Source organism: Cebidichthys violaceus, unplaced genomic scaffold (assembly GCF_023349555.1).
Source record: "Cebidichthys violaceus isolate CVI_PGR_0920_01 unplaced genomic scaffold, fCebVio1.0.p SCAF_8, whole genome shotgun sequence".
In the NCBI taxonomy this organism is placed as follows: domain Eukaryota; kingdom Metazoa; phylum Chordata; class Actinopteri; order Perciformes; family Stichaeidae; genus Cebidichthys; species Cebidichthys violaceus.
The window spans coordinates 2596876-2623877 of record NW_027176964.1 but is presented as its reverse complement, the minus strand read 5'-3'; the positions used below and the strand labels follow the sequence as shown (position 1 = coordinate 2623877).

General features: G+C 43.3%; 1 protein-coding gene across 10 annotated transcripts; it reads left to right on the top strand.

Moving 5' to 3' along the window:
• Positions 1 to 67: 67 nt before the first annotated feature.
• Positions 68 to 26769, top strand: depdc5 (DEP domain containing 5, GATOR1 subcomplex subunit). Of its 10 annotated transcripts, none has more exons than XM_068738252.1 (43): positions 68 to 93; positions 748 to 815; positions 914 to 1001; positions 1085 to 1131; positions 1372 to 1457; positions 1538 to 1621; positions 1709 to 1758; positions 2028 to 2097; positions 3144 to 3222; positions 3325 to 3386; positions 3467 to 3536; positions 3620 to 3692; positions 3938 to 4041; positions 4146 to 4220; positions 4943 to 5077; positions 5191 to 5252; positions 5339 to 5412; positions 6196 to 6265; positions 6360 to 6396; positions 7383 to 7503; positions 8057 to 8265; positions 8374 to 8574; positions 9148 to 9283; positions 9385 to 9476; positions 10114 to 10173; positions 11218 to 11401; positions 11948 to 12108; positions 12387 to 12507; positions 13224 to 13391; positions 13509 to 13719; positions 14242 to 14378; positions 14471 to 14567; positions 14893 to 14955; positions 17054 to 17166; positions 17424 to 17504; positions 18391 to 18523; positions 19247 to 19346; positions 20226 to 20465; positions 22243 to 22412; positions 24026 to 24197; positions 24281 to 24341; positions 25919 to 26001; positions 26084 to 26769. In XM_068738252.1, exons 2-43 carry the CDS (start codon positions 758 to 760, stop codon positions 26380 to 26382), a joined length of 4737 nt encoding a protein of 1578 aa, XP_068594353.1. In that variant the 5' UTR covers positions 68 to 93; positions 748 to 757; the 3' UTR covers positions 26383 to 26769. The 10 variants fall into 10 exon arrangements, 9 of the variants coding, with proteins under 9 accessions (XP_068594353.1, XP_068594351.1, XP_068594355.1 ...); XM_068738250.1 differs by having other exon boundaries at positions 82 to 336; XM_068738254.1 differs by having other exon boundaries at positions 82 to 815; positions 11245 to 11401.
• The last annotated feature ends 233 nt before the right edge of the window (positions 26770 to 27002 follow it).

The following is a 27002-nucleotide window of genomic DNA, read 5'->3' as shown; positions in this document are numbered from 1 at the left end:
CTCTCACTTCGCAAAGACTCTCTGAACCGCCCGCAACCAATCACATCACACATGTCCATGTTTTGGCGGAAGTACGGGGCCGGTGTGAGCTAGGTTAGTTCTGGCTAGCAAACGGCTTTCTATTTCCTCCTCAAAACGGTGGCTCGAGCTTATTTCAACTATATGAATGTATTTTCATTGCAAGCAGTTATTGTAACGTTGGATCTGGTGTTAATTAATTTAGTCCAGTAGCTGTAAATTGTCCCAAATTTGACACATGCGAGGCTAGCATTATGTCAACATCCCATGACAGTGAGAGCTGCTAGGAGTTTGAGTTGTTGCGGACAGACTGCTTCGGTACTGCTGTATTTATTCTATGTGTGTTCACCTGTTCCTACCAATCTATTATTTAGTAGTAAGTTAGTATAAGTAAAGCGTTGTACCTCTTGAATGTATTGTAGGTCTGTGTGATAGAGAGAACGTTCATTATTAGTGTGGCTCAACGGGAAGCTTAATTAAGGAACGTTACATCAGTTTCACAACTTCATTTCAGTCAAAATGTAACTTTCGGATTAGTTAGCCTAGCTCACTTCTTTCTACATAAACATCTAAAGTTACCTACACCGCTGTGTGATAAATGAATCAAGTGTATCGCAGCCTGGAGTGTAGGAATGACACGACGATAATAGAGAAAAATACGTACCAAAGCTCACGTGTAAGTTTGACACTTTGAGAAGTCCCACATTAACTACTGATGTGAATCCGCAGCTGGTTCACGATGAAAACCAATAAGTCATACAAGCTCGTGCTGCACAAGAAAGGTTTTGGTGGAAGTGGTAAGCAATATCTCGCAATTCATGCACATTCATATTTCTCTATTGAAAGGTTTGATTTCCATGAGATTGTCTTACAAATGAACTTGTCCTTGGAGCAGATGATGAGTTGGTTGTCAACCCAAAAGTTTTCCCTCAAGTCAGTCTGAGGGATATAATCGAGATCGCACACCCCACCGATGAATACAGGTGAGCTTCGTAGCTTTCCGTCCATCACATACTGTTACACTGCTGAGCCTGTAATCTGCTATTGTTTCTGTGGAAATCCCCAGTCCTCTCCTGCTGCAAGTGAAGAGCCTGAAGGAGGACCTTCAGAAAGGTAACTTCATTATGTTAACTATATTTCAAGAGTTATAATTAATCTAATAATAATTAATGTATTCCAACATTAAGAATTAATATAGAGTATAGAGCTGAAACAAAAGTATTACAGAAAATGTTATCTCTATAAACAGGCAACGGGACAAGATTTTTATGAAGTCCATTCACTATTTGATGCAAAAGTTTGTGATGGTTGCCTTGCCTGTTCACTCATGATGGATATTTTGTTCTTATCTAGAGACAATCAGTGTGGACCAGACTGTAGCACAAGCCTTCAAGCTGCGTGCCTACCAGGACGTCATTGTTAACATTGTCGACCCAAAGGTATGTTCGCTATGACCCTTTAGCGTCTTCACCATTTGCCAGTTGAACAGAATCTCTCATAGTTTCATTTTTCCTCGCAGGATGTATCTCTGGACCTGGTGGAGCTGACGTTCAAGGACCAGTACATCGGCAGAGGAGACATGTGGAGACTAAAGAAGAGTCTGGTAGGATAATGTGGAGGTTTATGTGTCTGCGTATAATGTGTAACAACACAGTTGTTGAGGACTCAACTGTTACAATCTTTATTCCAGGTGAGCACATGTGCTTATGTGACGCAGAAAGTGGAGTTTGCAGGAATCAGGTACTAATAAGCATTCATTCTATTCTCTACACTCCATTTGCAGAAATGCATTTAGAATGACTTGAATGTGGAATAAATCAACACGTACGCACGTTTTTCTATGACATTCATTATGTAAGGTTAAAAAAGCACACAAAGGACCCAGTTATGCTGCTGGAACTTTCTTCCAGTTAGAAAAGAAAGTGTACATTTCCATAGATGAGGACGTTGTTTAAATGTCAGCTGCCCTTTGCTTTTTGCATACTCATAATGTTTTATTCATTCCCCAGAGCCCAGGCCAGTGAACTCTGGGTGAAGGGAGAGAAAGTGACCTGTGGGTACATCAGTGAGGAAACCAGGGTAAGAGCAGTGTTGGAAGCAGATGCTGAAATGACCCGACAGTGCAGCAGCACATGTAGTTGAAGTTTTCATGCAACATTGATATTGGAACTTAGTGTAAGTTAAAAGTTTACCACAGAATTGTATTGTTACTAGGCTACATTCAGACTGAAGGCCTGAATCTGATTTTTTTTGTGTGCATGTCACATGGAATCGGATCTTTTCACCTCTGATGTGGGCCACTTCTATATGTGGTCCTAAATGAGATACAGGTCTGATTCTATGCAACAAGAACTAAGTCTGAACCGTGCAACCTTTCACTCTAGATCAGAATTCACTCTGTGAATACAAACATGGACACGATCCCACCACTGCTGGCTTCACATCCACTCACACTTCAGCACAAGAGCTGCTGATCCAAGTCTTTGTTGTTGTTCTTTTGTGCACGCGGGTCAGTTCAGGAATCTGACATTGGCCACATTTTAAAAAATTGGATCTGAACAAAAAATCTGAATAGAGCACTAAGGTTTACAGTGTGAGCGTAGCGTGAACTTTAAAATGAACAGGGATTACATATCGAATGAAGCAAAACTTGAACCAGAATTGATCGTTCACTAATGAATGTATATAGTATAAATAGTATAGTATATAGTTCAACCCCACTTTCAGAGTCAGTATTGCCCCGATATCAGTATCACTGCATCTCTAATTATAACCACAGCTTGAAATACAATGACAGATATGAAACATGTAAATAAATGACACATAATAATCCGGACAAGCAGTATTTCTCTTTTTTGTCCATATAGTGCAGTGCACCCTAACTTATGCTGCATTCAACACATTATGTGAGTTTGGGCTGCAGTGGTGGGGGGGTGTGTGTTTGAACTGCATATCTCCTTTTTACCACAAGTACATATATTACCGATATTCACGGATCACAAGTGAACTTTTCCCATGAGCACCTGCACCTGACTCCCTTTGGCTTTTAAAGGCTGCTATCAAATGGTCACTCTAGTATTTATTCATGTTATTCATCATTCATTTATTGTGACCTTGTGACACAGGTGGTGTTCAGATCCACATCTGCAATGGTGTACATCTTTATCCAGATGAGCTGTGAGATGTGGGACTTTGACATCTATGGTGAGTTGGACCTCTCTGATTTGTTGTGAGCATGTTTGTGTTTGTTTTTCAGTGACATGAAGGCTCTCTTGACAATGTCTTACGAGAATGTTTTGCTCTCAGGTGATCTCTACTTTGAGAAGGCTGTAAATGGTTTCCTGTCTGACCTTTTCGCCAAGTGGAAGGTTTGTGATTTGTTTTGGGGGGGGTTGGCTTTTGTTGTAAAACATATAAAACAAAAACAGTGTTTTTAATGTTAAAACAGGAGAAGAACTGCAGTCATGAGGTGACAGTTGTACTTTTCTCCCGTACATTCTACAATGCCAAAACTATTGGTGAGTCTGTTTCCTGTGTTTTCACAGTGAGTTGTGATGCAAATTGATACATTTTTCATTAATACAAAAATCATTTTCCTCAGATGAATTCCCTGAGATTCTGAGAGGGTCCATCAGACAGGATCACGAGGGACGTTTTTATGAAGACTTTTACAGGTAGCTATAGTTGCTGTTCATAGCTTTTAATTTGATATCTAATCGTAGGTTAATCTGAATTACTGTCTGGAGGACAGAGGTCTCTTGACGGTACTTACCTACAGTAGATGGCGGTCGGCTCGCCCTCAGTTTATAGAAACAGACAGGAGTAGCAGCACGGAGGCAAAGTAATATACTGCTGTGGACGTTTTTTAGACGCCTAAAAAATATCAATATCGGTTAAAGTGTAACTGTTTTGTGATCAGGGTCGTGGCTCAGAATGAGAGACGGGATGAGTGGACATCACTACTGGTCACTATCAAGAAGCTCTTCATTCAGTATCCTGTCCTGGTGCGGCTGAAAGAAGCAGGTAGGGAATGAGTCGAGTGTTTGGCTGATGAATAGATCTCTTGATCAGGTGTGTTTTGTAAATTCAAATCTTGCCTGTTGTGTCTTGTGTTTTATTTATGCCAGATGGATTTCCTCTTGGTTACAACTCAACTGCTGCTCAAGGAAACTACCTGGAGGCCATTAACCTTTCCTTCAATGGTAAATCGACTAATACTGGAATAGAGCTGCTCTCGGAAAAAAAAGAAACGATTTGAATTATAGCAGATTTATTTAGGTACCTAAAGTTAAATAAATGTAGGATTTGTTGTCATTGAAAACAGAGAGAAAAGTAGAATTACCTAATAAATTATTTCAACAATTCTCCTATTTTGCTTGCTATCAGAGCTCCCCAAAACAGACAACATTACCATCTGAAAGGGCTAAGTTATGTTTAAGGTCATATTAACGTTGAAATGGCAGTTTATGGACCACAGTGTTTAGGTTATGTTGTGGAGTTGGATGATGATGAATGGGAAGCCTTGATCCAAACAACGAATGAGAGCCTGAAACAGGCGTTAAATACTGGCTAAATACTAGCATTGTGCTATAGACTGCACTTCTTTTAAATCAGGCTTCCATTGCAAGGAACACATTAGTGTGAGTAGTAGACTGTCCCTGAAAATGTCCTGGAAAAGTCCTGGATAATGATCTTGAGAAAAAAGTTGGAACCCTGAATATTCCACTTATTATTTCCCCAGAAAGTGCTTCCTTGTTGATCTGCAGTGGATGGTTAGTCTCAGATAGAGGGGATTATGCAGTGAAAACACTTTGGAACATATCGGCTTGTGAAATGGTCAACCTGTTCTTTCATATCAAAAGTTAGTCTTTCGCAGGTCACTAAACACGAGAAGAGAAGCTGTCAATCACTTTGTCTCCCACAGTGTTTGACAAGCACTACATCAACCGTAACTTTGACCGCACCGGCCAGATGTCAGTGGTCATCACACCCGGGGTGGGAGTGTTTGAGGTCGACCGTCTGCTTATGATTCTCACCAAACAGCGTATGATTGACAACGGTCAGTGTGCAAATGGAACTTCAAACTGATCAGATCTGTTTGACCGAGAATTAAAGGTTCATTGCATGAAGTTAACGATGTTGGTATGTTGACACATATTTTTCTCTCTTTAGGTATTGGGGTAGACTTGGTGTGCATGGGGGAGCAGCCATTGCACGCAGTACCCTTATTCAAGGTAACACATTCAGAGTGTAAGTCTCTTTGGGTGCATTAGGCCACATACTGTACCTGTTGGTTTCTGATGGTCATTACTCTCTGTAGCTGCACAACAGGGTGACACCTGGAGACTCTCGTGTGGGAGACGACTATAACCTTCCTCACTGGATCAACCACAGGTAAAACTAGAATGTTGCACTCAGTAGAAGGCAGATCTCCGCCAGGTGTGTTCTGTAACATCCAATGCTGTTTTGTGTAATTGAATGAATACACTCTCAAACTCTCCATCTGGACACCAATGGGCTGTAAGGCGTCAAATTCAGAAACAAGCGGCGATGTATGCAGGCAATCGGTTCAGGTTGTCGAATAAGACACGTCATACAATCTTGCCAAAAACAAAATGAAATTCACCAAGCTGTCTGCCTGCATAACAGCCGCTGAGTTGCGTTGGGGGAACTGCAGTGTGCGCACTGGTAGTTGCGTTAGCTGTTAGCCAAACACACCGCAAACAGTTTTCCACTTACTATGGGCGCAGAGTAGTTGCTGGGGGGCCTGGAGATGCACTCAGCTGTGTTATCACTATCGGGTAAGGAGTCAGCAGGCAGCAGGCAGTCAATGACTGTAAAAAAACAGGTAATACAAGTTTTTTTGAGAAAGTGTAAGTCAACACAATCACGAGTGACCCTTGAGCATGCAGCCATAACTGGGAACCCCAAATATTATAGTTTGCTGCAGCAGAAAGCGAGATAAGCCGTGGACAGACACGCACTCATGGACGCAGGGACGCACACACACACACACACACACACACACACACACACACACACACACACACATGACCGATCACATGATTCTGCTGGCAGAGATAACAACAAGAATGATAAATATAATAAAACATTTCTGCAAAGGTGAAATTGATGGGTTTTATATCTTGCTTGCTTCTTTGTCTTTCACGCCTGTAGCTTCTACACCTCCAAAAGTCAGAACTCTTGCAGTTCCTTCACCCCTCGAATCAAACTGGCTGGCCGCAAGGTGCATTCACATTTTTACTGTAGCATTGTTGTTTGACTTAAAATTGACATTTTCTGTACGTTTTAACATCTCATTACAATGACTTTTCTTCTAGCTTCACGCTGAGAAGTTCAAGAGCAGCAAGGAGCACAGTAAGTTGTGACCTTTTATCTCTCTCACCCCTTTTCCACCAAACCAGCTCTGGTTCTTGACGTGGTTCTGTTCATTTTTGGAACCTTTGTGATATCTAGAGAACCAGCCCAATGGAAGTAAACAGTAGTAGCAAGATTGTGATTGGCGTTGATTACCTGCAAGCTTTTGTTCTGTGACAGATATATATATATATGCTGTGAACCAACGTTTCAGGTTTCGAACCAATTTATTTATTGGGTCATTGTATTAAGTGTGCAGGCCAGAACGGAACCCTTCCATTTTGGTTGAATAAGGGGTACCAGAGCTCTTTCTAATTTCTTGAATCATCAATTCCATAATGACTTCATTTTAAAGCATGCTATGGATGGCAATTTCGGTCTGTCAGTCAGTCGTTTGACCACTTTGGTCTAGACTACAGCAACCACTGGATTGAATAAGACTTGCACAGACATAAATGAATGTAAGCTTTGGATTTTCAACATTTGGAAGGATTGCCATGAAATATGCCAAAGATTTTACCTACAGCAGCTGGAGGTCGGCACGCCCCCAGCTTGAAAAAACAGACCGGTGTACCAGCATGGGAGCAAAACAATGTTCTGCTGTGGGCGGGGGCAGCAGCAAAACACATTTTAGACATCTAAAGGAATTAAAAAATCACTTTACGTGTATGCTACATTTAGAATATTTTCACCGCTTTACCTTGCTGTCAGACATCCATTTCCAGACAATTTTTTATTTCCATCTATGCTCTCTTCAAAGCCACAAGACTTGACTTGGCAAAAACAGTAATTTCGCCCCGTAGAACACAGGAGTTGCTGGTCTACTGCTCCCGTGTTAGTTTGTTTGTGTTATTGTGTGACATTCTTGGATTTTTGTGAAATGTCGTCACAACATTATGTGACGATTATGTGTGTACAATATAAATATGGTACAGATATTTATGGAGCCCAGAGGATGAATCCTAATAATCCTAATCCTCTTCCAGCTCTCTGTGTGCCAAAGGACTCTGAAAACAGCCTGCCTATTCAGGTGGACTACGACGCCCATGATGCTCAGGTGTTCAGACTTCCTGGTCCTTCACGGATTCAGAGGAGCACCAACTTCAGGTAGCTGACTGCTTGCACAACACTAAACTACTTGAAGAATGTATTTATCCTTTATTTAACCAGGAAAATCCCATTAATAATTTGAATGTCATTTCTAATGGGTTCCTAGCTTCAATGTTTCACAAAAGCACCACATAAAACACATATAGCATACTTAGAAAAACAAAGCAGCAAAAAGATTCAGGGCCAGGACAAGTACATTCAGGGCTCAAATGATCCTTAATCCTGTTCAGAATCTTGCATGCTTACTTTAAATGTCTCTTAAACATGGAGGACAGAGCTATCCTTTCTAGTAAACCTTGTGGACCTTCCTTCCCGTTGAACAGTAGTCCGTTGAACCTGTCAAGACACATGGGCGCCCACCGAGAGCCTGGTCCAGCCCGAGGTTTCTTCCTGTTAAAGGGGAGTTTTTCCTTGCCGCCGTCGCACCAAAGTGCTTGCTTGTGGGAGAATGTTGGGTCACTGTAAATTAACGAGTACAGTCTAGACCTGCTGTTGTGATTTGGCGAGTTACAACTCAAAGTTGCTTGACTATTGACTGTGTTTCTTTCAGGATGAGTCGAGACAAAGAGACGAGTGTGAGGAAGAGCTGGGGCTCGGTGGACGTCAGTGCAGGCATAGGCGTGTCTCCTCCCGTTCGCTCTGGAGGCAGCCTGGCCTCTGATGATAGTCTGGGCCCCGTGTCCAACATGCTGCTCATACCCCGCATGCCTCCCGCCCAGTATGAAGTCAGCAGCTCCCTCGGATACACCAGCACCAGAGGTACCTCCTCCAAAAAATCCAAACCATCCCTTGAAGAGAAAATGCTAACACTTAGAGACCCTCCTCCATTCCATTCATCTTGTCTTATTTTGTTTTTCTGTTGTTCAGAGTTGTTGGAGAAGATGATGGACTCTCAGCGGGACTCCAGTGCCCCGGGCAGGTTCACAGTGGGAAGCGCTGAGTCCACTTTGCACATCCGTCCAGGAGGTTACACCCCTCAGAGAGCCCTCATAAACCCCTTCACCCCGTCCAGAATGCCCATGAAGCTCACCTCCAACCGGCGGCGGTGGATGCACACCTTCCCTGTCGGTGAGGGGACACACAGCTTTTTTTAGTAATTTAGTGAACCTAGTAAATGTGTGAGTTGTTATTCTTGTATTGATGATCCCTTTGGATGAAATAGTTTGTGGCGTTGAACTGTATTCTGTTACACAGAGAGGTGGTATTTAACTTATACTCATTGATATGAGTGGGTAAAGTTCAGCGGCACCACAAACTGCCACTTCCAAAGCGATCGTATATATAAGTCTGTCTTAAAACAATGCTTGCATGCCCATATGTACATTAAAACCGTTCCTCCTGTTCATACTGGAATACGAATATCACATTTCTAATTCCTAATTAATATCCAAGTGTTCGATCTACTTCAGGTAGAGCATTTGGATTCATACATTTGTACGTTAATGACAATGTGTTTGCCATTTCAGCAAATTGCAGATTTTTCCAAGTCTTCAGACTTGACAGACCTAAGCCTAACCCGATCTCTCGAGTGCTGCCACACAAGAACAATCAAAAGCTAATGGGAAGATTACCAATCAAATGAACACTGCAATGCTGCCGGTTGTCCAAGCATCAGACTGTATGTGCACTGTTGTTCTTCAGGTCCTTCTGGAGAGGCAATCCAGATCCATCACCAGACCAGACAGAACATGGCCGAACTGCAGGGCAGCCAGCAGAGAGATCCCGCCCACACCTCCGCTGAGCTGCTGGAGCTGGCCTATCACGAGGCCACTGGAAGGTTAGACACCTGCCACTGGAATAAAAGTTTTCCTTGTTAAGAAATGCATCTTGAAGCGCAGACGACGAGATGAATGCTTGTTATTTATCTCTTTGTTTCAGGCGAACGGCCTCTAGGCATGCAGGCGAGAACGGCCTTTACGTTGGAGGAGGGATGGAAGAGTTGACTGGAAGTCCAGGGAGCAACAACAGTGGTGATAAGTCTACTTGAAAACACTGTTCTCCTGAAGCATACTGAGTATTTTCACCCTTGTGGCGCATCAGCGTCTTTAGTCGCTTTTCCAATGAAGTATTGAAGACATAGATATCGATGTTGGCGATATTCTATATTCTGTTTTAGAAAATTACACTTTGAAACTATATATTTATGAACTGTTTTCGAAGATGTATGTCTTCAGGAGGAACCACTGGGTTTTATGTTGAGAGACAGAGTAGGAAAGTGAGAGAGTATTGAGAGACGGACTTAAGCATTGCTGGTCTGGGTCCTGGAATTCTTTGACAATAAGAAAAATACAGAAGAACGCCAGCTTTATCCTTTAAGAAATAAAATGAGGATGGAGCCATGTTCAGTTGAAAAAGGGAAAGCTATGTATAGTAAAGGAGAGACAAAGATTCATCAATTAATTCATACAAAGAAACGAGTTGCTAACTATTGTGACTAGATCAATTGTTTCAGTCATTTCTCAAGCAAAAATGCCAGAAATATTCAGGTTCCATCTTCTCAAACATGAGGATTTGCTGCTTTCCTTTGTCATACATGATAGTAAATGAAATATCTTTGGGTTTCAACAATACATCTTAATGCATTAAGATATTGTAATCTCTGTACAGGAACTCTCGCCAACCGCGGCTCCACTTTTCAAGACTTTTCCGTCAGTGGTGCCGATCCAAGTGAGTCCATCTTACCCCTACTAAAACGAAAATGTGTCAATTGCTAAGTCGTCAAACATTGTCATGCAGTCATACCTCAGGATCGGGTTGATGGTGTAAATCACCAAAGTGATAATGCCAATAAACCTTCAGAGGTGTCTTTGACCTGTGAGGGCTTATTCAGCTTTGGCGGGCAGGTTTCTCTGGGCGTCTGTCTCCAGGGGTCGCAGGTATAAAGGACTCTTACAGGTCATGTGGTTTGGGGTTACCCCTCCTCCTCCCTCTGTATCCTCACTGTCTCTGTCCCACTCTTTTCTTTCTATTTCTCTGGGCCTTCTGTTGGATCTTAATTCTCATGATGAAATATTAAATTCCTCCGATTAATTAGCACTGCCATCATTTTCCTTCACCATGACCTGTTTGCACTCAAAAAGCCTTGTATATCTCATTCCTGCATGGCGGTATGCAAAGTATATTTCTCTTGATTGACTGTAAATTGGTGCTTCTATCAAACAAGTCTCTCTTGCACACAGTATTTAAGAGTTTGTGCTCTCTATGTATGTTTGCCTGTTGTGATTTCTATGCTTAAATTCACTCACAGTCACTCTACAGTTCACACCTTTGCTGAGCTCAGGGCACATTTTTCCACTTCTTCCTTGTGAGTGATGGCGATCACAGACTGTCACAGGGCCACAATCTGCATGTCTGATCACTGCGCTACAACCACAGGCCCTCAGGAATCACCAGCGGGGGGCAACAAGGCCAGTAAAAGTAACACGTTCTGTTTTTTCTTCCCCTCTCTTCTACTTTCTTTTTGTCTGTTTGTTTGTATCGTCATCTTCACTCCTTCTCTTCCATCTTCATGTCTTCATCCTCTCCCTTCCTCTCTTTACTTACCCCTTCCTCTGTATATCCCCCACCCCCCACACACATGTACCTCTCCACTCTGGGTACATGCATTTGTCTTTGTTGTGGGGATTTTTTTTTTGTCTGCGTGTGTGTGTGTGTGTGTGTGTGTGTGTGTGTGTGTGTGTGTGTGTGTGTATGGTGTGGGTGCTCCTGAAGCCCTGCTGCTGTCTGCGCCCCCCACAGTGCCCAGCTTCTGCTGCACAGTGGGTGTGGACTGGAAATCTCTGACCACGCCGGCCTGCCTGCCCCTCACCACCGACTACTTCCCCGACCGCCAGGCGCTACAGAACGACTACACGGAAGGCTGCTACGACCTGCTGCCGCACAGCGACCTGGAGAGGTAGGCAACACACCGTCTTCAGAGTAGAACTGTCTGTAGTCGGTCACTTGGTGCTCGCTAAGACAGAACTGGCTAAGACACTCAACAGCTGTCCAGAAATTCACATGCCCGAGAGCGTCATTTACACTAAGGATCTGGGAGACATGTCCCCCTCACTATCACAGTTTATGGTTGATTTTGTTACTAAAATGATCTCTTTGATTAGAGAAGAGAAAAAATGGTCAAAATGTTGGGACACTTTGGGGCTGAAATATGCACCGTCCCTTTTCTTGATCTTTTCATTTACAGTTAATAAATTTAAAGCATAGTTATGAAAATGATATTCCATTTCTGCCAATAGATATAGTCTGCATATATATATATATATATATATATATATATATATATATATACGTGTGTGTTTCGCCAAATTAAAAAGATGCTTTCCTCCTGGAGAAGTAGTCCACCAGCAGCAACATTTCATATCACAAATTCCTTTGAGTATAAATTACCTGAGCAGCATTGAGCGAATCAGAGCATCAGACTATGCGCTCATCTGTTTCTCAGGCGGGAAGACGAAGCCCCAGTGATGAGTGCGTCCCAGGTGTTTGAGGAGTTTATCTGTCAGAGGTTAATGCAGGGCTACCAGATCATCGTCCAAACCAACACCAGGAAGCCACAGCCCATTGTGGCCCCACCACTTGGCAGCAGTCCTCTTTACTCGAGAGGTAAATTCATGTTTCATATCATTTGTTTTGTTTCTAAATATAATCATTTTGTGATTGTCCACTGTATTCTCACATCAAATTGTAATCATACATCATTTCTCAGAGATAGTTTGTGATTATTAAGTATGACTGAAATCAAATTATTCATTGTTGTAGCCACTGATTCTCAAAGGTAGTTATTTCACACAGTGCCTTTCCGCAGCTTTTAAATGACATGTTAGAAAACATCAACAGACCCATGGTGACTGAATGTGTCCTCTGTCTTCTTGGGCTTTCAGGTTTGGTCTCTCTGCGTCGAGCAGAGGAGGTGGAGACAGTTTACTGGCTCAGTATGGGCCGGACCTTCCATAAGGTTTGCCTCAAAGACAAGATCATCACCGTCACTCGCTACCTGCCGAAGTGAGTACCCCTCAGTACACCTGAGTACACCTGTTTTGCTGCTGCCCCAACTAGCCCTTAAAAGTCAGGGCTGGTAATCTTGAGGAACTACCAAGAGGATGCTAGATTAAAAAATGCCCAGAGTTGCCAACTCTTCTCCAATGAAAGTAGCAGCACTAGCTCCTAAAAGCCCGTCCCTTCAGGCCTCCCTCCTAAGGGCCTCCCTCCTAAGACCCTCCCCCCAGATTATCTCAATGAACGTAAACCACGAACACGGCTATTGTTAGTACCCACAGTACCCGTCCAATAATTACACAAAGGCTCGAATGAAAGAGGAAGAAGAAAAATACCAACCCTGCCTTTAAAACAGCAGCAACTCCTGTGTCAATGGATTCAGAGATGGGATATTGGGCCGATACTGACTGAATAGAATTAGATGGATTAGATATCAGGGATGATGAGGCCGATCTATTCAATTCAGTTCTATGCTTATACACTTTATACATTATATACTACTTTGACCAATTTGTTGCTGCATTAAAAAGGGTTACACTTGATTTGTAATTTCTGTTAATTTAGAAGATGTTTTACCAAGTTTCTGGTGTACCATTTACTATTCTAATCATATAATTCAGTAAATTATATCTCTGTATGTATTTGTTACATTTAGTTTTTGCAAAGTTGGTAAAGCAGCCTGATGTTACACATAGGTAATGATCATGACCTGTGTGTTTTAGGTACCCGTACGAGTCAGCACAGATCCAGTACACCTACAGCCTGTGTCCACCACATTCTGACGCTCACTTTGTGTCCTGCTGGGTGGAGTTTGGCCATGAGAGACTGGAGGAATACAAGTGGAACTACCTGGACCAGTACATCTGCTCTGCAGGCTCGGAGGACTTCAGGTACACACAAACCAAACATGTGATCGGCTGTTGAGTTGTGAGTGTTTGAGTGAGTTAACTCTCTCATAAACACTTTGTCAGAGCATCATTAGCTATGCCTTTCTTCTGCCTCCACAGTTTGATCGACTCTCTGAAGTTCTGGAGGACTCGCTTCCTCCTGCTGCCAGCCGGAGGAGCTAGGCGGGTGGCAGACGGGGAGGGGCACTGGGATGTTTATGGGGAGGGAGCAAGTGGCAGCGGGGACTGGGTCCTCCTGGATGGCTTCATCCGCTTCCTGGAGGGCCTGAACCGCATTCGCCGTCGCCACCGCTCCGATCGGATCATCAGAGTGAGGCTCTCCTAGTCTACATCATTTCATGACAACACCTTTTACAGTTTGCTGTTTGAACTTACCTGTCATTGCTATGTTTTAATACCAATGCACCAGATGCTTGTGCTGAAGTAATCATTTTGTAAATTTAATACATTTATTGTCTTTAAGCTGTTTTGCATTTTCTGACTCGACTTGTAGTTTTTTGTTTTGCTACTTTACACTTCTACTCTACTACTGTTGTACTTTTTAAGCTGTATTTACTACCTAACAGAAAATATATCCATCCTTAACACCTACAGCAGTACCATTAAAATGCATGACTAATAACAACCCAATAACATAATATATGATAATATAACACTAACAGGAGCTATTTTGCTGAAGGATTATCTTTATCTACACACATTTATGTAAATATATATATAGACTGTAGAATTTTGGGGTATCTATTGGCAAAAATGGAATATAATATTCATAACTAATAAGATGCTGAAATGGACACTTCCCTCTGTTCCTTTCACTCTGGTGTTCACATAGCAGAAGGGCACACCGATGAAAGGACTGCAGGTCACCAGTCCTCTCCCCTCGTACCCCACAGAGCCTGTGGTGCCCCCACAGGGCAAAAAAGGCACATCGGCTTTATCGGCCTTACTGGAGATGGAGCAGAACCAAAAGTGAGTGTCCCTCTGGCACCGCAGGCTGTCGTGTTGTTAGCGACGGAGCCATGAATATCAGTTTGAACTGCACTCTTTGTGCTTCCTCCCAGGTGTCTGGAGGAGCAGCAGCAGGCGAAGCCATCAACAGCCGTCAGTGAGCCCTCAAGCGTTGCCACAGCTCCCACATATGTGGACAGCCCCCGCAAGGTGAGCATCCGTGCTGTGTGCGGATCAGAATAAATAGTTTTGCTTCAGGCACTTGGCTTTTGCAGACACATCTGAGTGTATTTTACTCTGCAACAAATACTGGGATAAAATGGTTCTTCTTTGCTGGTGCTGTGGTGTGGTGCTTTTGCTCATGTGTCTCCTTCCATCTGCATTTGTACCCTGTGTTCTGTTCTGTTCTGTTCTGTTCTGTTTTGTTCTGTTTTGCTCTGTTCTGTTCTGTTTTGCTCTGTCCTGCTCTGTTCTGTTCCTGTTGCTGGGCTTTGGGTGTTTGATCCTGGGTTATGTTCTTCCTGTGTGCTGACAGGACGCTGCCTTTATTTTGGATTTTATACGTAGCCCTCGCTCCTCCTACATCTATCACTCTCAGGTCAGTAACGCGGTCCCTGTTGTGTGTGTGTGTGTCCACATGTGCCTCCGCTCCTCTAACTCACTCTGCATTGCTGCATGTGCATGGTGTGCATAACCACTCTGTGTGGTAGTCACATGATGTTTTTACTTGTAGTGTGTTTGTACTTTGTCCCCAGTGCTGTAGTAGCTGCTGGTAGGTAGTGACACTGTCAGCTCTCACACCAGGATCACATGTATCTATACATTTGTGATGATTTAAGCTGTTTGCAGTTCCCCACAGCTTGAAGAATTTAGGCATACAACTTATTCAGTGAGGTGTGATGCCCTGACAAAAATCCTAACATCATGCAAAGTCGCACTGAGGTGACAACAGATGAGGTCTTTCATGATTAGGTATTATCTGTATTTGCAGAAGACATTTTAGTTACCGTTTAATTCTTTAGTTTTCCGCTCAAAACAAAGGGATTTGGATTATCTCGAGTAACCTGCTCATGATTTCTGGAAAGAGACTTTGCTGTCGAGTTCTTCAAAAGTATTTTTTTTTGGCGTTTTGAGCCCCACAAGCCGAGAGTCATTTAGTCCCATTATATTGAGGAGAAGGCAGACATCTCTACGGCTGACATCTCCGGCACTCGGCAACTCACACCAAAATTATCTAGATTGATGAATAGCATACAGGTAAGAGGCCAAACATGTATTTTTGATTTTGGCGTGAATTGTCCCTTTAATGCTATTAGATGTCAAAATATCTAAACAGCTTTTAAAATTTGAAATCTGAGCATCCTGTAGGCAAAGTGTGCACTGTATGCTGTATATTGGGTAGTTTATAGGAATTAAGTAAAAATTGGATCATAGAATATGTCCCGTCCAATGTGTTTCCTTAACTATTTTTTTTTGAGCTCGATGAAAAACGTCATGAGGACAAGGAAAGACATGAAGGAGAATTCATAAGGACTTAGGAAAAGACAACCGCGCTGTTAAGGGAGTCTGACTGCACTTACACCACGCAGCAGCAGATGATACTGACGTCTAAATGGTGCGTCACTTTAAATGTTGCTGCCGCAAAGAATTGTGGGACAGCATTATCTCCTTTCCTTTGGTAAAGGACGGGTTATTGTAATCTATTTTAAAGGAGATGAGAAAGGAAAGGTTGAAGCATCTTTCCTTAACATTTAGAGAATTCCATCACCTCTAATCATGGCTGACACTCGGATACTTCTGGGTCAATTCATTCAGTTAGCAAAAAAACACTGTTTGACTGCAGCCGTGGTCATGAAGTCTATAAGTTAAAGTCATGTAAGCTGCTGATAATACCTTTGCCTCAGTACAAAATCATATCATCAATCAATCATAGTGATTGTCAGATGTAGAAACCTGGATATTGTTAGAATTATACAAGGACATAAATAACCAGGGGTCTTATGTTCCATATCATCTCCTGAATATGATCTTAACCAGTTGAATGAAACTAAAATCATAAAAATACGTCCCTCAATATACGACGTTCAGTGACTGAACGGCCTAAATCCTAAAATCAATACACGTAGTGTGGTCCTGGTGTAACTAACGTTCTGTAACACAACTGGACCCAGCTTCCTTACATGGTATGAGGACTTGGTTGGTAAAAAGTCTGTTTCAAACAGACACGTTTTCTTCACGTCCTTCCACTGTGATCTACTCATTCAGACTTTTGTATTCATTTATCCATGTTTAGAGATATTTGTCTCTGAGGGTTCTGCCTCACTATACAATGAAGGAGAGAGGGATTTTATACGTGGTGCTCACAGTATTTAAAAATTCAACGGTAAATGTGTCTTTTTCACAAATGGTGTGTCTTGTACTCTGGATAAATCATAGGAGACACATAAAGACCGTTTCTCTGTGGATTATCAGCAACACGGTTTCTGAAAAAGATCCACTTTTAAATGTTATTTCCATGCAGCACAAGCACAATTCAGTTCACCTCCACTGTATAGGTGTGGCGGCGGAAATCTCCAAGTCAGATATCTCAACCCTGGACAAATACAACCACGCGCATGGCATGGATGAAGAGCACATTAATGTGCTCTTTGCTGAAATGCAACAGCAAATTGAGTGAAGTACTTTTAACTGTGCAGTTGCCTGCTGAAGCCAGCGAGGTTGCAGATAAAGGAGTCCAGCCAGCAGTGACAGCTGGAGCAGCACAGCCTGCAGGAGAGACTACAGCCAGCAGCAGCACCTCAGACACCAGGTGGCCTTTTAGTTATTGTACTGCTGGGAAAAAATGCTAATGCTAATGTAAAGGATTACAGGACACTTTAAACATGGACACCATATCAAAGCTAAATAGTGTCTTACATATATTTGTATTAAAACGTTTTACTCTGTTAAAATGTACTGTTAAATGGTCTGAAACTGAGAACCAATGAGAATTTCTGATAATAACTTGATGATGAATTTTGGATAATCTGCTTAAACAGTAACCTGACTGGTGATATCTGTCCACAGTGGGCAGTCTGCAGCGGGAGCCCTTTCTCTGTCCTCTTCCCCAACACTCATGGAGATCCTGGAGGCCATCAAACATCCCACGTAAGAGTCGTCGCTGTGTGCGTTTGGGTTACAGTGGCTCACAAATCATTTACACATCCACGCAGACTTCTGGCTTTTGCTGATTTGACACACAGAAAACCAGTTGCCCCAGCAGAATCTTTCATGTGGCTACTATAACCAGTATGTGTACATATGTACATGCATTTTATATTCATTTAAACATTTGTTAAGATAATTTAAGATATACCTTTGTTATGTATAGGTTTTCCTTTTGTCTATCATTATATTATACATGCAATACGCTTGGTTTTCCATTGGATTAGGGTTATATATGTTGTAAGATAATTACATGCATATATGTGTGTGTGTGTGTGTGTGTATATATATGTATATGTATATATATATATATATATATATATATATATATATATATATATATATATACATATATTGTGGGTTGACCGTGGCTAAGTGGAGAGCAGTGCCGCCTTTCAATCAGAGGATCGTCGGTTCGATCTCCTGCTCTGCTAGTCTCATGTCAATGTGTCCTTGAGCAAGACACTTAACCCCAAAATTGCTCCTGTAGCTGCGTCTACGGTGTGTAGATAGATACTGAATTGTAAGTCGCTTTGGATAAAAGCGTCTGCTAAATGACTGTAATGTAATGTAATGTATTGTTTAATACTGTCATTGACTACTGACTCCTCACTCCTTGGTAGTAGTCGACAACTTCTTCAGTTGTTTTTTTTAATCTTCTCCTCTATCTTGACTGTAAGGGAAAGGACAGTTGAGTGAGATTCAACTCTTCTGAAGGCACTTTTCTAGTTACATATGTATTAAAAATGCACACTTCAGGTTTTCCTAATCAGAGTAAAATTGATGGGCTCTGCATTTGTTTAGTTGTCTGTGCCCTCTGGTATCACAGGACAGGTGTACAGCTGTTGCCGGAGCAGAAAGGCCTCCCGCTCAACTGCTTTATTAGCGCAGAGGTCGTTCATTGGCTGGTCAACAATGTGGAGGGCGTGGCCACACAGGGGATGGCTGTGGATATCATGCAGGTACGAGTTGTATGTCCCAACTTTCCATTTAAGTTGAAGAAAAGTGTCATGTGAACAAGGAAAGATGTGAGCAAGATTCCATAATGAGTTTAAGGATTTATTACAACTTATGCCAATATGCAATAACATTGTACTCACTGGCTTAGTTGCTGGGATCCTGGAATGCAGCAACATCACTGAAAAGAAGTGCAACAGGACAACAAACAGATTGTTTTAAACAATCCTCCAGGATTAGCGTTTTTGGAAGAGAAAACGAAGGCAAACAGTTAGATTGTTAACCAAACTGTGCTGGAGTCCTATTGTCACTGTGAGGTTGCCAGGCAACCAGCAGCGACAGAAAGTCACTTTTCCTGTCCTGGAAATGTTCCCGCTCCTAACGGCAACTTGTTTTTACAATTTGGTTTGTGTTTAGATCAAAGAAACAAGACATAATGTTCTTCAGAGACAGCTGTGGTGCTTACAGAATGCTGAATGCTACTTTTACTAACTCAAAATGTCACATGGAGTCAGGATGTTCTTATTTTGGCCTGCTGAAAAGAATGGAAACACATTCCAATCATCTGTTAAAGCTGAGGGATACACACAGTGCCTTAAGGTGAATAACTCTGCATATAATCATAACTTGTTGGGTAAACAGGAAAACTCCACAGGGCAATTTTTTTCCTACTTTTCTGCATCTGCTGAGCTGTGCACCGTTTCCTTCCATGTGTTTGGTTTGTGTAGAAAATGCTGGATGAAGGTGTGGTGGCCCACGCTTCTGGAGATGCCATGCGCACCTTCGTCTACGGATTCTACTTCTACAGGATCGTGGGAGAGAAGGATGGTACACATGCTCGTACTTGTATGTATCGCGGCAACCCAGGGGTCTTGGAGGCAAGATTCACACCAAAAGAATTCGGGGAAACGGAGTGGGGTCCAGCTTAAACTGAAGAATCCTCCGGTCGGCGGTCTTTGGCCTTTATCCTTCTCTCAAGGAGGTGATGTTCCACTATCCAGTGAGAGAGGCGGGTCTTTGCGGTTGGTCCCCAGTAGTAAAGGAGATCTGTTTGGTTTGCCTGCACCGGTGTGAAGAATCCAAAAGTCAGCGAGTGTAACCCATAGACTGTAGGTGTAACCGGCCAAAATCCATTAACCAACCTCCACAATGCCGCAGAGGGATTGTAAAAATCTGTGAATATCCTGTAAACAATTTGATTTGGCAGTCAAAATATATACTATATATATACCTCCTCTCATCTAAAAACGAAATGGCCTTCCTTGTATACAATTTGCAGTCAGGTAAATAGTCCTTTTATCAGTAAACTATTTGTGACAGTCACATGTGCCGTTACTAAAATTCAGAGGTGCACGACCAAGCACTTGCGGCCCTGATTACGTCATTTCCTGACACGCGCCGGCTTCACTACGGTGAGTAGAAACTACGCTTTAGTCCGAGTGGTGTTGCCTGCTCGGTCCTCTGTTCTGCTGCTGCTTTGATGCTGGGTGAACAGATGCCTACCCAGATGACCTGATGGGCTGCTGGTGTGACCAATGCCATGTGCCCAGTGCCCCCCCTCTTTGATCTCCCCCAACCTGAGCTTTGGGATCCGCCTCCTGTGTTGGATCGGCTTTGCTGTTTCCCCTGGTTTGCCACGACATCTATAAATAATACTATGCAAACCATTGTGTGTTGTGACAATCTTGGCTGTCCTCTCCTCTGCAGGCCCGACCTCCCAGCTTCCCTCCACGGCGGCTGGAGGCTGGTCTGCTGCAGCCCTGGAGGACTTTGCTCTGTTCCAGAGGAAGTGGTTCGAGGTGGCCTTTGTGCTGGAGGAGCGGCGACCCTGCGACCTCCCTGCCTTCCTCCTGCCCTGGCTGCCCAGCCGGCCGGCCTCCTACGCAAGTAGGCACAGCTCCTTCAGCCGCAGCTTTGGAGGACGCAGCCAGGCCGCCGCACTGCTAGGTACACCCAGCCCACACCTGATCCAGTCTGATGCAGATCACAAGTCTGTACTTCAGAGAGTTGTCTGGGTCCAGTTTTCACATCACACAAAGCACAGAGGGTGCATTTGTTCACGGGCTCTTGGTCAGGTAGTGTCATACAAACAGAAACCCTAATTGGCTGTTCCAGTGCCGCTGCTGATTATTAATGCACACATTACACAGTTGGCCTGGCCCATTATTCACCCTTCACCTGACCCAGGAACGAACTGAGCACGCTCAAATGAGCCCTCGAGCTTCCATACAACATTCATCCACATCTATCTGCGGCTCTTTGTTTTTGGTTGCTAATGTTACGTCATGAAAATGCTAAATTACTGGATTGAGTTTTAAATAAGCTGTCTCAAATTTTCTCTTTATCATTAGCTGTACATGTTAGCCGTTACCCTTGACTGACAAAATTAGCCAGTAAACATAATTAGGCTTTTGGCAGATGATTAAACAATGCAGAGAGGAGTGAGCCATGGAACATGGAAGTATAGTTTATTGTCCTGGTAGTGACCAAAAAATAAATGTAGCCATTAGATGAAAGTCTGTTTTATTGAAGTTTGTATGTATGTTGATGTTGAGTTTTACAGCCTCAGAGCATCAGCTCAGAGACGATGAGACAAGGTCAGGACGAAGCAAAGTAGAGTTTTAATGCCTCCTCTGTAAGCTGTAACTCCCGGGCACAAAGTGAGGCCCCCGGTTCACTGGAAACAAGGTTTTGTTGCAACAAGCACAGACCAGACAATTTGTTCACTGATGTAAATTGGTGAGAAAATGCAGTTAGTAAAAAAATGGTTACTGTCCAAATGTCTAAATGTTCTAAATAAACACCATTCAATTCATAAATTCAAAACAAAGTTATATCAACCAAAAATAATGAGCACTACATGTACATAACCACCACTCACCATTCCAACTCTAGCTACAACAAATTCATCATTTGCCAACTCACATGGTGGGATTCCTACTATCACCACAGAACTGCTTCTGTCACCTCATATAACATTCCATGACATCATATTTGTCACCGTCCATCCACCACATCACTGGACCCAGCGGCTCTCCTGAGGGTGGCCCGTAGATCTGCATTGTGTTCTGCAGTGTGTAGCGCATGACGAGAGTCTCCTACCTCTAGCTGTAGAGTGATCCGTGTGATGCCCCGCCCCTTTCAATTAGTGCATGCAGCGTGGTTAGTGTGTAGCTGATCCAGGAGCAGTAATCGGTTGGTGTGGTATTTCGGTGCATGCTGTGGTGTTAGTGGCTGTGGTTCAGTAGTGCTGTGGTGTGCAATGTCCTCACCTGTCGCTCTCAGAAACAGCGTCACAACGCGGCGTTTCTTCTTCGGCTCCGTTCTTGCTTCACGCGACCGCTCAAAGCTTCATTTGTCACTTTTGACCTCGGCATATTTGGAAATGCTTGCGTCCTTTAAAGCAACAACTTTGCAAGATGAATGCTTTCCAATTGGTTATCTGACCCCTGGTGTCCTGGAATAATGTGGCGCTGAAGTTGTTCATTGGACGCTGGCTGCATTCATAGCTTATTTGTTGTTCTAATTGCTCTTTATTAAACCTGGGATAATGCAGACATTCATGCTGTTTTAACTTGACGTAATCTTCGCTCTCCACCTGCTCTCACTCCTCCTGCCTGCCCATCATGCCATCCATCTCCCCTTCTTGTGCTTCCTTTGCCTCCCTGTCTTCCTGTCTCTCCACCTGTCTCCCTCTCTCTCCCTCCCTCTGTCTGTCCCCCAGCTGCTACGGTCCCGGAGCAGAAGACGGTCACTCTGGATGTGGACGTTAACAACCGCAGTGACCGAACCGAATGGTGCAGCTGTTATTACCACGGAAACTTCTCCCTCAACTCTGCCTTTGAGATCAAGCTGCACTGGATGGCCGTCACTGCTGCAGTGCTCTTTGAGATGGTATCTAGATGTCTTTTTCTTTTGGTTAATTGTCAGTGAGTCAAATTCTTCACGTCAAGAGACACAAAATCAGAATAGATTGCCGAACCTACTCACGAGGAGAGTTAAAGGTGCTGAATTTGAAAGTCAGAGGATGTCTATGATTGAGGGATGGTCTCCTCAAGGCTCTCGGCATGGCAGCGGCTGAGTCGCCTGACACTGCTAACAGTGTTTACCTGGAGGGCAACCGGTGAGAGGGTACTACGCTTCAAAGGAGTCGGTCTGAATCTTGTCAAAACCCAGTGCTTACGTTACCCACAATGCTACTCGATCCAAGACAGTTTGATTGGACATTTGGATGTGTTATGCCAGTAGCGGCTAATGAATCCTCGAGCCGCGGGCCAGAGGTCTGGTGAGCTCACCTCTTTCTCAGACACACCCCCACTTTCAAACTTGTAGTCTTCAGCTCTAACAGATGCTGACTGACGTTGCATCACTTGAGGCAATTTATCAAATTTGTGGAGACACAGAACTTTCTACATCTGTTGTTTTGACACACCTTGAAAAGATGTGTAAAACCGGTTGAGCACTGACACCAGAATACTTCCTGATCACTTACTATCAACAAAATCTTTTCAATCACACCCTAAACTCTCAGTATCAACACAAAGAAACACGGAGCAACAACACAAACTGTTTTGGTTGTCTGGCTGCTAGTTGAGGAGATTACAAATGTATTGTAGTATTCAAGTATCAGCAGCAGGAGCAGGATGGACTCAGTGATGGCTGTGTAGAAGTGCACCATCACTGTCTTTGACAGGTGGAACTCTTCTGCTGCCTCAGGAAGTACATCCTCTGCTGAGCCTGATGAACATCAGCTCCATCACCAAGAGGCCTCAGACCCCACTTGGTCCTTGGACTTACTGGTCCACTGCTTTGATTTCCTGACATCAGGCTTACAGAGCTTTCATTTCTGCCTGTATGCAGGAATCAGATGGACCATGACGTGGTCAGAGAGACCCAGTGCAGCACGAGGGATGCTGTGATAGGTGTAACAGTGATCTAAAGTGTTCTCCTCTCTGGTTGAACATTAAACTGTCTGTATTCGAGGAGTTCATGGCTGAGGTTTCCTTTGTTAAAGTCACCGAGGACAATAACTAAAGAGTCCGGGTTGGTCCACTCCACACACAGTATCTGGAGGCGAGCGTGAGCTCCTGTGGTGGAACGTAAACACCGACCAGAATGAATGAAGTGAACTCACGGGGGAGCAGAAGGGTTTACAGTTCATGATGAAAGATTCCAGATCAGGAGATCAGTGCTGCAGAATCACCGTCACGTCCTTACACCAGCCACTGTTGGTGTACAAACAGATTCCTCCACCTTTTATTCTGGAGACCCGGCTTCGAAAATTGTAGTTTTTACTATTTTCCACCAGATCGAGCCATTTTCTTATGTTAGCCCAATGTGGCAAACACATGTTAGTTTCCTGGTTTCCAGTCGGGACATTGCTGCGTTTGATGCAGTGCATCACAATCAAGGTTGTTGGTAATCATTGACGTATCCCAGACTGTGAAAAAAATCCAGGTCCAGTTACACACTGAACTGCCGTTTTGTAATTGGTTATCGTCCGTCAGGTTCAAGGGTGGCACAGGAAAGCGGCCTCCTGCGGCTTCCTGTTGGTCCCTGTGCTGGAGGTTCCCTTCGCAATGACGTCGTACCTGTACGGAGATCCACTGAGAGCCCAGCTCTTCATCCCTCTGAACATCCACTGTCTGCTGAAGAACGCCTGCGACAACCTGTTCGAAGGTACAGAAGCCGTCTGACTTCCTGTCTGTGACTTGTACAGCAGCTCAGTCACATGTTGTCGTTTGTTTGGACTCATCCAACAGGGTTTGAACCTGAGACGTACTGGGAAAGGATGCAGCTCTTTCAGGAGGCCATACTCTACAGGTTGTTGTTGTTTTGCATTTCATGATATATTTTTATGTGTGTCTCAATCCCAAGGACACAATGGGGCATTTTGATAACAGGAAATGAACTTTGTAAGCACAGGAATTATGTTTGTAGAGACGTTATTATCACTCAAAGGATTATTTCATTTGAGCAAACAAAAGTTTTATTTTCTTCACACCTCATGTGATGAATAGTTTTGGATACATAACCAGTTTAATGAACCTTCATGGCATTCCATTTGTAAGTGCAACCCAGCTATCTTACGTAGTAGCTGAGCCATCTTTTAGTTGTCTAACATGATAATTGACCCTTCCTAAGTCCTGCCACCCGAAAGCAGATTGGCCAATCATAACGTAGCATCGTCCAGCTTCAACCAGGGTCCAACAACTATCCCGCTCTGCTCCATAGACTCTCATCAGTGGCTTCAGATGTTCTTCATCTTCAGGCTAGTTTAGTGGATTTGGAGCTCGTCATGGTTAAACGTGTGATAGTGATACTCGTTACCCGGAGAGGTTGGAAGGAGATATATACGTTTTTAAAACGTTACGTTTTTATGTAAAAACCTGTGGAGCTAACATTAGCAGAGTACGTTTGCACATTGTTAACTAGCGTTAGCTTTTCTATGCTACGCTATTTACTATACACAAGCTGCTTTTGCTGTTTAATGAGTGTAACAGTGAGTAAAAACCTACCCAGCTTTACAGGAACACAGTTGTTCCTTCATTTCATCGTCTTCTGTCTGCTTCTCTCTAAAATCACTTTTTTGTTTAAAAGAAGACATGGATAATATTCCTTCAGTGGGTGCAGTTAGTGACAGTGTGGGCTCCATAGTAACTCTGACAGCTTGACTGAATAGCAGCAGGAGGCTTCTCAAAGGGTCAATTGCCAGTTACACAGCCACGGCATTATGATCAGTTTAAAGGTATAAAATGGAAATGATAAAAAAACATAGAATGTTTAATCCCATAATATATGAACCCTCTAAATCATCATTTATGAATATGAATATTAGAAGTGTGTAGCAGAGACCCTGCTCTCTATCAACATGTATGCCGAGACCTAGCGGCAGGTGTACTAATACGTTTTGGTTCTTTTGTAATTGTACTTTATGTTGTTTACCAACAGTAAGTGATAATGGCAGCATAGTGTAACTAAAATGAAATCTAACTGTAGCGCCTGTAAGTGCCTGTGAAAATGTTGGTAGTACTAGTTACTATTAACCATTTCATAGCAGGCTTCAAAATGAGATGTAGTATGCTCTATTCAACAAAATGATATCTTAGATTTATTTACACTTCAACTTTTTTTTTTCTTTTTTTTTTTTAAAGGAACTCCATTGATGATTATATTGCCTTCTCTCTGTAGCTGGAATCATCAAGTTATCTAACCAGCTCAAATTAAACTTAACATTTTGAGTGATAATGCATTCTCTGTCAAATATAATGCATTTCCATGCAGTTTGTTTTTGTGCTGCGGAATGAGTCACAGATATAGCACCATGTTATGTTACAGTGAATTACAGAGTGTCAGAGTTACATCATGCAAACGTGTAAATGTTGTGCTCTTTCTACCAGATTTGGCTTCGTGCATGACAAGGTTTCTGCTTCTGCTTTTAATTTCCCCTCTGAGAACAAGCCCCAGTACATCCACGTCACAGGTTTGTCACATCACATCACAAAAACAACAAACTTCTGTTTCCTGGAGGCCGACGAGCTTCAGTCTGCTTTCTCTTCCGTCAGGCACCGTGTTCCTGCAGCTGCCGTACTCAAAGAGGAAGTACTCGAGCGGGCAGCAGCGCCGGCGCAGAAACTCCACCACATCCAACAGCCAGGGCCCGTACGGCGGCGAGGAGCGCGTCGGTTACTACTGGGCCTACAACACCATGCTCACCAAGGCCTGGAGGACGGGCGTGCTGGGGGACGAGAGGCTGGCCGACCGCCTGCTCAGGGACTTCTCCGACTTCTGCGCCAACAAGGACAACAGACTGCTCCACCTGTGGGACGGATGCCAGGAGAAAATGAACGCCAGCGCTCCCTGACGGGAGGAGAGACGACCGCAGGACAACAGAACGTAGACCGTGGAAACTCTTTTTACTCTTTATTCTCTTTATTTAACCGGCTCAATGTTGGACCTGCTGCTCCGATGATTAGGATCAAGTCTTTGGACGTTTTCCAGTATCAAATGTTTAATTCTCTCGACACTTTAAATATCCTATTCATGCCTTAAGAGCAGAGCTTCTGCTGAAATGTGTTCTGTTAATTCTTTGTTTATTTTCACATAATTAACAGACACTTTTTTTGAACCAGTGAAACCAGGAACTCTGCTGCCCTGTTTAGCACCAGACACTTTTTCGACTTCCACTAGGTTTCATGACAACCTCCACCTGTTGAAGCCTCCAATAAACAAGCGCCTCCTGTCAATTTCAGCCAGTAGCGTCTCGAGCAGTGTTCTAGTGGGGAGAAACAAAGCAGATCTGAGTAGGTTGTTGAAAATCACCAGTTGTGTCACTGACGAAACAATTCATTCTCTATAAAGAGCAAAACTCTGGATGCATCCAAAGGCCATAACCATCCAAATCTGATCTGATCAGGTTCTTCACTGATTACGTGATGAGTATTGGTAACGCCCCCTAAACACCATATAAGGACAGGTGTTGTG